General features: G+C 34.7%; 1 protein-coding gene across 6 annotated transcripts in view; it reads right to left on the reverse strand.

Moving 5' to 3' along the window:
* Positions 1 to 12,451, reverse strand: part of GAS2 (growth arrest specific 2) — a 144,536-nt gene that overhangs the window by 121,388 nt on the left and 10,697 nt on the right. For all 6 annotated transcript variants that reach the window (XR_007719077.1, XM_050755469.1, XM_050755464.1 and 3 more), the window contains one exon: positions 3,364 to 3,485. Coding sequence is in view for 5 of the 6 variants with exons in the window: in XM_050755469.1 (XP_050611426.1) it covers positions 3,364 to 3,485 (122 nt within the window). In the remaining variant the exon portion in view is untranslated. The remainder of the gene's footprint in view (positions 1 to 3,363; positions 3,486 to 12,451) is intronic.

The following is a 12,451-nucleotide window of genomic DNA, read 5'->3' on the forward strand; positions in this document are numbered from 1 at the left end:
GGCCCCAGTGTCTTTTGTTCTCCTCTTTGTGTCCATGTGTATTCAGTATTTGGCTCCCACTTATGCGTGAGACCATGTGGTGTTTGGTTCTGTTCCTGCATTAACCTGCTTAAGATAATGGCCTTCAGCTGCCTCCATGTTTCTGTAAAGGACATGATTTTGGTTTCTTATGGCTGCATGGTATTCGTGGTATACAGGGACCATATTTTCTTTATCCAGTCCACTGTTGATGAGCATCTAGGTTGATTTCATGTCTTTGCTATAGTGAATAGTGCTGCTATGAACCCACAGGTGCATGTGATTTTTTGGTGAGATGACAATAAGTATTTTTAAACCTGCACTTGTTCAAGTAACACATTTAAGGTTTTATACTAAAACCTTTATCACAATCTGAAAAAAAATTTAGCTTCATATTCAGTCAAACAAAATTGCCTAGGTTCACAGAACTATTTCAAGTTTAATAACTTGCTGCAGTTCTACTACTAACTGAAAAATATTCTTTTGTTTCTTTATGTTTTATAGTTTTATTATAAAAATTATAATATTGAAATAAATGTTTAAAAGGAAAGTGGTTACATAACTTTCGATCCGTAAATATCCTCAATATTACATATTATCATGGAGATTGGGGCAAATGTATACATATCTGCACATAGCAACTCTCATGCTAAATACAAACATTTATAAAGCATTTATTTTCTCCCTTCCGAGTACTAACCAAGCCCGATCTTGCTTAGTTCCCGAGATCACATGAGATCGGGCATGTTCAGGGTGGTATGGCCATAGACTATAAAATATTTATTTTCTTATAGTTAATCGAAAATTCTTATGAGGGTCTCTTACCTTCCACATAGGAAAAAGATATTTTATCAAGAGTCCTATTTTGTGCAATGCTCTATGGAAGGTATGCATGCATAAGTATTACTCCTATTTCACAGATAAGGAAACTATGGCTCAGACATGTCCAATGAATAAATAAAACTAGAACCCAAGCAAAATGCACTTAATGTCAAAGCCTTTGACCTATAGGCTAATGCTTTAGGGTTATCTTACATTTGAGTCTTACAATTGCAAATCTATTTGGGAATCTTTGCTTCTGTTTTAAAAAAGCAAAGACTTACAAACAAAGCAAAACCAGAAAACCGCACAAAGGCCTTAATAGAGTTGGTTAATCTTTATTACTCTGGAGGATTCAAGGATTCTTAACACTGAGGCATTGGGCTCTCCATCCTCAAAAACAAGCAATACGGGTTTCAGGAACCTCGTAATGTGAAGGTAATGCTTTCAAATGTCTGGGCACCACAGCTTATTTCCCTCTGTTCATTGCTTTACAGTAAACCTTCTATACAAATTGTCCTCTTATTGGCATTATATTTTCTCATCAGTAGCTGATGTAAAGGCCAGTTACATCACGATGGAAATGAGAGCAGAAGAAAAATTGGTGTCCTAACATTAAGCTTGACACAAAGCATTTTCATAAACAGTCTCCTCATTCCTGGGCTACCCATAATGAACCAAAATGAGACAGCATTAAACTTGCAAAGTTGTCTGTATCAGCTTCATGATTGGTCATTTACTAGCCAATCTTGTACAAATTACTTAGAGTCTTCAACCATCCAATCAAGGAGAAAATTAAAAGAAATTCATGGTTATCAAACTTTGCTGTGCATTAGAATCACCTGGGGTGCTTTTTAAAAATTCCAGTGCCCAGGTTTCACCCTATGGGATTAAATCAGAATGTTAAGGCATGGGATCCAGGTCTCGGTATTATTTTATTTTATTCTTTTTTTTGAGAAAGGGTCTCACTTTGTCTCCCAGGCTGGAGTGCAGTGTTGTGATCTCGGCTCACTGCAACTTCAACCTCCTGGACTCAAGTGAACCTGACGTCTCAGCTTCCCAAATAGCTGGGACTACAGGAACCCACCACCATTCCCTGCTAGTTTTTTTGTGTTTTTCTTACAGATGGTGTTTCATCATGTTGCCTAGGCTGATCTTGAACTCCCGAGCTCAAGCAATCTGCCTGCCTTGACCCCCACAAACTGCTGAGATTACAGTCATGAACCATCACATCCAGCCCAGCTCTCAGCATTTTTCTTAAAGATGCTCAGGTAATTCCAATGTGCAGCAAAGTTTGGGAGCCACTTAATTAATTAATACCTTCACAGAGCTGCTTTTAAGATTTAAAAAAATAGAGGAAGGTTTTGTATATTATACAATACAGAGTAATAGAAAATATCTAAAAAATAAATTCAGTGGCAATACACACATATACACACACACACACAAACACACACACCCCTTTTATTTTTTCTGTCAGAGTTGCACAAAAGCCTTAACAGTTGCTTTCTGTAGTAAGTTGTCTTCAACATTTTTATTTTTATTTTTTTATTTTTATTTTTTTTAGATAGAGTCTTATTCTGTCACTCAGGCTGGAGTGCAAATGGTGTGATCTCTACTCACCACAACCTCTACTTCCTGGGTTCAAGCAATTCTCCTGCCTCAGCCTCCTGCGTCGCTGGGATTATAGACATGTGTCATGGTGCTGGGCTAAATTATTTTAATTTATTTTTTATGTATTTATTTATTTATTTTAGTAGAGATGGGTTTTGGCCAGGTTTGCCAGACTGGTCTCAAACTCCTGATCTCACGTAATCTGCCCACCTCAGCCTCCCAAAGCAAAGTACTGGGATTACATGCATGAGCCACCATGCCTAGTCAACATTATTTTAATATTTTTTATATCTCTTTTCATTCTCTATTAAAAATTAAGTACAATCTCTCTTGTTTTCTTCAAAAAAGTCAAACACCATACTTTCATCAAGTGTTTATAATCACTAGAAAAGAATATTAGAATTAATGTGGAGAAAAGAAATCTGAGTAGTTAGAAATAAAATATATAATTTGTCCAAATTTACTTAGTTCAATGGTACTATTATTTAGAATAAACAAAAAATTACAGTCCAGAAATTTTGATCTAGTATTCTGCCATAATATTTTTGAAAACAAAGATCTATTCAGTAAATCTTTCTTGGCTAGATTTGTGCATTGCCTAATGACACAATTATTTCTCTGCTAAGATTTTAGTCAATACTTTAGATTCATTGAGTTTATATACAACACTCTTTTAATACCATCATTTTTCATAAGCTTTTATTTAATTAGATTCACCAAAAGGATTATGCAATTTATGTAATTAGAGTGCAAATAACACATTACCTAATTAAAAAGAACCCTCTGTACTTTGTTGTTAGTATAGACCTTGATGCATCTGTTCACAATAAATTTTTTTATTACATTCAATTTATAAGCAATTATAAATGTAATCTACCACCTAAGAGTGATTTTTGCATTGGGATCTTTTACCTTTGTGGGCTTGTTAACATCCATGCTCTCCTTGAATTTCTCCTGCACAGTTTCTGCAAGTTGACAGAGCAAGGCACCATTGTCCAACTTCTCCATAAAAGTTTCTGCTGTAATCTCCTTCCCTGAAATGACAAAAAGAAGCATTATAAAAAGAAAATCAAAATGTCAGATTCACACTAAATAAAATATTTGACACAATCTTATTACTAAAATTGCTATTCTAGCTGAGTTACGTATCTGGGATAGGAGCTTACCAGAAATAGTCATTTCTTTGGAATTTTCTATCTTCCGTTGGTTGCAAGAATTTCAGCATTTAATATTTTCATAACATAGTGCTAACTGCATAAAAGTTTTATTTCATATTAAAGGTGGCAAAATGATATCCTGGGTAAAAGAATTCCATCATTTAGTAATCAGGGGGAATGAAAACTAATCAACAAAACTCAAAGAACCAGCTTTACCAGTGATTTCACAATTTGGCCTCCATTAATCATTCCATTCTCATCCTCAATGGCCCATTCAATTACTTTGACCCATAAGGCAGGACATAATGCAGAACAAGTATTTTTTGTTAGGTGTATGTCTGACTACAAGAACAACGTAGGTCTCTCTCTCTCTCAACAGGATTGTACTCTATCACCCAATCTGGAGTGCAGTGGCAGGATCATAGCTCACTGCAGTTTCAGACTCCGGGGGCTCAAACAATCCTCCAGCCTCAGCCTCCAAAAGTACTGGGATTACAGTCATGTAATCTGGGGTGCACCCAGCCAGATCAATTTTCTTTAATTTAAAATAGAGCCATGTATATATTTTTAAAAACCACCACTGGGAACTTTAATAACATGGCCAATATATAAAACCATATCTCTAGATTCTATTGAAATGGTTTTCCTGATTAAAATAACACAGGTAGGCTGGGCACAGTAGCTCAGGCCTGTAATCCCAGAATTTTGGAAGGCCGAGGTACGTGGATCACTTGAGCTCATGAGTTACAGACCAGCCATGGGGCAACATGGTGAAACCCCATTTCTACAAAAACACAAAAATTAGCCAGTCATGGTGGTGCATGCCTGCAGTCCCAGCTACTTGGGAGGCTGAGGTGGGAGGATGGCTTGGGTCTGGGAGGCAGAGGCTGCAGTGAGCTGAGATCCTGCTACTGCACTGCTTTCTTATATACTCTTTCAAATCATATCTTTCTCAAAGCCCTCTCCTTTTTTTGTTTCCTATTAATCTAAGTTTCAGAATATTCCATTTTCCTGCCTTATGTTTCTGTAAATTATTAGTCAGAAGTCCTACAGATTCAAGCTTCCTTCTATTTCTCATGCCATAACCTTAATAAAAATCTTCATAATGTGATACTTAAACCTCTAGCAACAAGAACAATGGCTATTCTTTCTGTCCTCAGCTTCTCTCTCCAATACATACCATGCTCACTGCTAAAATTAAGATTGCTAAACACCGTCCTCACTGAGGCATTCTCCAGACACCTTTATTGCACAATCCCTAATTTTCTCCTTTACCTGGAATATGAAAACTACTTACATTATTTATAATATTTACTTTCTGTAATTTTGTGAAATAATTTTCTTATTATTTGAAAATGCGGCCTGGCATGGTGGCTCATGCCTGTAATCCCAGCACTTTGGGAGGCCAAGGTGGGCAGATCACCTGAGATCAGGAGTTCAAGACCAACCTGGCTAACTAGGTGAAGCCCTGCCTCTACTAAAAATACAAAAATTAGCCAGGTGTGGTGGCGCACGCCTGTAATCCCAGCTACTTGGGAGGATGAGGCAGGAGAATGGCTTGAATCTGGGAGGCGGAAGTTGCAGTGAGCAGAGATCACACCACTGCACCCCAGCCTGGGCGATAGAGTAAGACTCTGTCTCATGAATAAATGAATAAATAAAATCTGGCTGGAACAACAGATGAACCATTTACCATTTAAGTTAAACTCACAATATCTAATATATTTGAATTTCAAGAAACATCTGCTTAAAATGAATTTTTTTTTCCCATTTTGGGGGGCAGTCTTAGGGACAAAGAATTACTTTTTAAACGAATGTTCTTTTTCCCCTACTGGGTAGTTCATATTTTGGCCCCCAATTAGAATAATGACTTCTGCAGGTGGAAAAACATCAGTAGCTTTAAATATTCACCACACAGGTAGCCTGTGCAGAACTTTCATTTCAAAACTGTGTGCAGCTCCGTTCAGAAATGAAAGTAGCATGCCGAAATACAAAAAGCCAGCATAACAGAATGTGTATTGTGTATTCATCATATTGGCCTTCATTTTCCTTTTCTTTTCTTTTTTTTTTTTTCCAACAGAAAGTGACTAGCCACAGACTGGAGTGCAGTGGCACAATCTCAGCTTTATTGCCGAAATCTATTGCTAGGCTGGAGTGCAGTGGCATGATCTCGGCTCACTGCAACCTCTACCTCCCAAGTAGCTGGGACTACAGGCATATGCCACCACGCCCAGCTAATTTTTGTATTTTTAGTAGAGACAGGGTTTCACCATGTTGGCTCCAATGGTCTCGATTTCTTGACCTAGTGATCTGCCCACCTCAGCCTCCCAAAGTGCTGGGATTACAGGCATGAGCTGCCACGCCAGGCTGCATTTTTTAATAATAACAAAATTATTTCACAAAATTACAGAAAGTAAATATTAGCAATAATTTTCTTAATTATAGTGTTATTCAAATAAATTTAAATTTTAAGATAAAGAAGATAAACTTTAAATTGTTGAATTATTTCTTTACACATTACTTGCAAGACTTTCCATTTTTAATAGATCTTTATATATTTTTATTTCATTAAATTCTATGGCAATTTGAAGATTCTATTCATAATTTTAAGTTATAAGATGTTTACAATATACTTAAAAGAACACATAAATCATAAAAAGAAAAAAATTGCTTTCATTAAAAACCCATTAACAATTTACCAAAAGGTACGATTTTTACTTTTTATGCATTATATCTTTTTAGTTATCCTGTTTTTCATGAATACTTGTAAAAAGAATTTTACATTGAACATCTGTATCTAATGAAAAATATATTAGGTGTCAGCTTTCAATTCTGTACATTTTATAGCTCTGAAAGGTGAGTTTTTTTTGGCTAAAACAGACTATTACATACTTTATAGTTGAAATGTACTGCCTCAAATGAAGAAAAAATACAAGTCTGAGACTTTTATAAATAACTTCATGTGTAACATATTTTCCTTCCAATGATTAAAAATTATTAAATATATACTTTATGATTACAATCACTGTGTGATTGTAAGAAATCAGTTGTAATCTTTATATGGGGATGATATATTATCTAGTTCTTTATTGCATTAATATTAATAATATCAACAGTATTTTTTTCAAAAAACAATACAATATAAAAGTAGTTGAATTTATCTATGGCAAATTCTTAAGAACGGGCTATGTAGAAATAATTACAATTTCTCAAGTAAAAGTCATACATAGGTAAATATCTCTGTTAAACAGAATCAGATCTTCTGTAATTTAAATTGTGCACCTGGTTTAACACATCAGACTACACGTACTGGAAACAGTGTGATTTTAGCACCAGAAAATCATTTCTTCCCTAACCCTAGCATTTCATTGTGGTTGGTGTTTGCAGGGAAAGAAAGAACAATAAATAGATACAATTAAAGTATGTTAAAGTCCTGACCAGTGCTGGTCCATAAAGCCATTGGTTTGAACATTAATCTAGCGTATCCTAGTCTAGAAGTAATAGTTTTGCTTCCTGAATTTATAATTGTGATATTTAATCTTCACATGATTAATTTAGTCAAGAATGACAACTTGCCAGTAGATCAAAATCAGGAAATTTGATTAAATATTGTGGCTAGTCGCTTTCTGTTAAAACATTATAGCTCAAAGGTGGGATATAAACATCTGCCTGAAATCTTTTGCCAGGCAACTATAATCAACATGCACACACATACACATCAGCGTATTCCTCCCAGAAATATGTTTGCCATAACTTTTGTAAAGATTTACATATCAGTCTATAAAGTGTTTTAGACTGGGGCCACCTGGAAAAAAATAATCCTTTTAATCTTCTAAGTTGCTGAGAAAGAATGTTTTCTTCCCAATAAATTAGCAGTATTAAATTTCTAAAGAATTCTAATAATAATATTTAACAGTTGAGTTATTATTATATGTCAAGTACTGTTCTAAGCATTTTACATGAATTAATGCATTTAATCTTCTCAAGAAAACTGTGAAGTGGGTGCTACTATATATCCATTTTACAGATGATGAAACAGATGTATAGATTAAGTAACCTGCCTCAGGTCACCTAATTCGCGGGCAGAGGAACTTGGCTCTTTGGCAATTTAGGTTCAGAGTTTATGCTTTTAGCCACTATGCTTGACTACTTAAATATTTGCTGAATACACAAATGACTATTTTCCATGACAATGAATTATCCCTCTTGCAGTTGTCTTTTTCTATGTAGAAACACCACAGAAACCTCTTTAGGAAAAAAAGAGAAAAAAAATAAAAGCTTGAGGTTGAAGATTGTGGTGCTGAAAAATGAATCGCAATCCACCTTGTAGGTTGGAGAATGGCTAACAATATCATTCAGGCAAGTTCTGGTACTTGGCATGATTCACTGAAGAAGAAAGTTGGTATATTTTTAATCCCTAAAGATGATCCAGATACTATCAAATTCTATTTTCATCCCCACTGTACCTCTCAATACAAATATATTTTTCTAACTGGAGAATTCAAAGTGGTTCATATGCTGTCTACAGTTTCAAGGTTGTAAGATAGGAAACAGTTCATTATATGCAAAATCCCTAGACCAGCACCTGCTTCACACTAATTTTCAAGTGTCTACCCTGAATTTACATCAAAAAATATAAAGCTGGTTCTGCTGCACAAATCACATACAAAATTAGGATAACTGCTCTGAAAGGTGTCAACTTGTGAACATGAAGGTGATTCTGTAAGCTTTTGAACTAACACAAGATACCACCTGTCCTACGGAATTTTTGTTGGCTATACCAAGAATATGAGAACCCTGCAGAATAAGTATCTGGCAAAAGGGCCACAAGAAAAAAGAAAAGCAAGCTGTTCCAAACTCATTAGATAGTAGCTGTATTTGACAGCAGCAACCCTAATAAATAGGTGCTTAAATGTTTAATGCTGAAAATTTTATTTTTTAAGAATAACTGAAAATAATGAAATGTTACATATTGCTTGTATTAAGTAGAAAACAACTGCATTTTATTTTGTATGCATGCACAAAGCTCAGAGAGGGGGAAAATCACCATGATATCAACTGTCAATGCATTTTCTAAATATAAGTAAAATCAATTCAGCATAACTTGACTTTTAATATATCTGATGATGTATTCAAAGTCCCTGCATTATCCAAACACATATGCCTATATCCTAAAGATCTATAAGCTTTAAGAACAATTTTAATTTATTTGATGTTTAACAACTATAATCCTTTCTTTGAAATACACTCCCATGTAATTTATACAGCATTAGACAAATATTAATTGAAAATAAAGGCAAGCCATCATTTTCAATTAAAAATACATATGAAATAGACAATTTGAGAACATTTATTTTAGTGTATAATCAAAGCCAAGCCAGTAATATTCTTCAAAAGTCCATCAATAATTATAAAAGTAGTAGAATATGCCTAATGTATTTGAATAATGGGTGGTTGCCATAATCCAGGACTGTTAATGTAATGACATGCTGTTTGCTCACAATGACAATTAAAAATTTCCCCAAGCTTTATTTACATATGCAATTCATGTTCTAATATACCCTAAGGGCATAGTTAAATAACAGATTAGTAAAGGCCGGGCGCGGTGGCTCAAGCCTGTAATCCCAGAACTTTGGGAGGCCGAGGCGGGCGGATCACAAGGTCAGGAGATCGAGACCACAGTGAAACCCCGTCTCTACTAAAAATACAAAAAATTAGCCGGGCGCGGTGGCGGGCGCCTGTAGTCCCAGCTACTCAGGAAGCTGAGGCAGGAGAATGGCGGGAACCCGGGAGGCGGAGCTTGCAGTGAGCCGAGATCGCGCCACTGCACTCCAGCCTGGGCAACAGCGTGAGACTCCGTCTCAAAAAATAAAAAATAAAAAATAAAAATAAATAAATAACAGATTAGCAATATTTGGTTCATGAGCAAAAATAGCAAAAGACCTAAAATAAAAATAAAATGTGTATATTTAATGTCAATAGGCAACAATGGCTGAAGAAACTTTTTATAAAGAAAGACGATAAGATCTTCATGACTGTTTTGCTGTCTTTTTTGAATGTTGGTCACAAAACTGCTCCGTGGTGCCAGCCATTATTCAAAAACATACTAGGACTGCAAAGAGTATTTTCTATAAGATCAGTAGATATATCCAAGGATATGTAAATAGTCAGTAAATATTACATGATAATCTTCTCGTTAATTAATGTGTGCTACCCCCTAGATAAATCTCAGCTACTATAAACTATTTATTCATTTTAACTAGTTAACATCACAAGACAGCTTGTATTTTATATTCTAATATATAAATTTCAGTTAGCTTAAAAGTTTGCAGTTGATGCTTTAATCCTATGCCTAGGAATTTAAAATGATATTTATTATTATTACTGATTAAGTAAGTATATTTCTGGGAAATGACAGTATAATACATATATACATTACATGAATATGAACATTGGTTTATGAACTAATAAAATTACTTTCTTCTCCATCGAATCATTTTGATCCATCAAAATATCAGAATATAAATGGAGTATTCTTTAAGGAACCATATTTTTAATAGACAGTTTATATGTACGATCAGAAATATCTGAATTTAGAACATCATTAATACTCCTTTTGAAAAACATAAAAGGAAAAAAATTACATTTTAGACAAGCATACTAGAAATCAGGAGAAAAATCTTTCCACAAGTAAACTCTAATGGCACAACAGCAACATCTAATTAAAAGCTTTAATTTAACATGTAAATTTCTACCTCAGTTAGGAATTCAGAGGAGATATATCAATTCTGAAGTTACTTTCAAGACATTTTCTTTTTATGTTTTTTACTTTGTATCTCTTTCAAGTAGATAAAAAGCAAGACTTGAAAAAGAGTGGCATAATAAAAATCTGCAAATATTTCTGAAGTGACAAAACAGCCAATAATAAATTATTTTAAAATATACTTTAATTGCTCTATTTCCAAAGTATGTGAGTACTAAATGTACCTAAGTGTAAGAAAAATATCTTCTAACATAACCATAAATTTATTCTTTCCCTCCTTATTATCACCATTCTAGTACACAATGCATTTTTCTACCTCCAAATGTTTTACCACTTTTCAATAATCTCGGGTTATTAGTCCACTTATCAAATTGCGATGAGAATATTGACTTGAAGTCTATTATCTGTCTACTTTGTATGAACTGAAGTCAATTCAAAGGTTAAACTTTACTGTATCTTGAGATTCTTTTAGGATTCCTTTTCTGAGAAAATTTCACAAGTCATCAATTGCATTTGTGTTATAACTACTAACATTTAAAAAGTCTTAATTTGAAGGAAAAAAGTCATTCATTTATGTAAATCTCCTCCCTGTTTATGTATATTGATGACTCTCTCAACTACCCCAAACTGGGTCTCAAGAGATGGATTTCCTAAAACTCAGACTTTGGGATCTGGAAAGGACATTAGAGATCATCTACTTCAACCCCTTCATTTTATGGTTGAAGACACTGAGCCCAGAAAAGATGGCTGAGTGACTTTGGGCAAGTTTCCTACCAAGTAGCAGAGCCAGAACCAGAGGCCAGGTCTCCTGACGCCCAGTTAGGAGCCAGGTCTCCTGACTTTTAATCCAAGGATCTTTCCATTACAAACACTGACTCTCTATTCTTTGAGGCTGTCTTGGGCTGCTCACACTGATCAAGCTGCCTTGTAAATTACCACACTCACTAAATAAAATGCCTTTGATGACAAGTCATAGGACATTATAGCATACCTTTATAAGCAGGCTATACTCTAATTAATCACACTCTTCCTCTGTTTAGAACATCTCAATGGTTTCTCATAGATCATACTGTAAATTATAAGCTCCTTAATATGATCTTCAAAGTAATATATGATCCAGCCCGAACATGTGTCATGAAACTCTTTTTCTATTTCTTTTCTGTTGAAACTAGACTTGCTTCATTTCTTGCAATGTACCAAGCTCCTTCCTACCTCAATACATGCCCTTCCCTCCTTGCAAAGGCTCTTACCCCATGTTTGGGCTGGCTAGCTATTAATCTTAGTTCTCAGTTTAAATATACATTCCCATAAAGAAGATTTCCCAATCCCTCTGATCCTTTGCCCTACTCCTACCTCAATTTACATTTTAATTGCAACTTGTATCTTTTAGTGTTTATAACAAGTAATAGATTATACATTCAATTACTTATTTACTGTGTTTTTTTTTGCTAATCTACTCTAAGCTTTGCAAGAATAGGTACTACATCTATTCTTAATCACTATCTTCCAGTACCTAGATGACTGTCTGGAACACAATAATCATAATAGTTATTATTTACTGCTTGATTATGTGCCATACCTTCTTCTAAAGGCAATTATCTCATTCAAACCCCCAACAATCCCATAAGGTCGGTTTTATTATGGTATTTATTTTATAGATTATATAACCAAGACACAGTGCATAAGACACGTGCCCAGTATCACATAGTAAGTGATAAAACCAAGATTTGAATTGAAGCATTCTTATTCCAGAGTCGATGTTTTTACCAATGCTTATGCTGCTGCACACTCAAATGTTTGTTGGAAAAAAAATGAAAAAAATGATGCACAAAATCAAATTTTCACTGAACTATATAAGTAGTATAATAACAAAAACAGTATAGTGTTTACTAGGACCAGATACTGTTCAAAGTACTATACGTATTTTAATCATTCACTCCCACAGCAGCCCTACAAAGTAGTTACTACTGTTATTACCACTGTACAGATGAGGAAAATGAGGCACAAGAGAGGTAAGTAACTTGCCCAAGATCACACTGCTACCAAGTGGCAGAGCTGGGGTTCAAACACAGGCAGTCTA

The sequence above is a fragment of the Macaca thibetana genome, chromosome 14 (assembly GCF_024542745.1).
Source record: "Macaca thibetana thibetana isolate TM-01 chromosome 14, ASM2454274v1, whole genome shotgun sequence".
NCBI lineage: Eukaryota > Metazoa > Chordata > Mammalia > Primates > Cercopithecidae > Macaca > Macaca thibetana.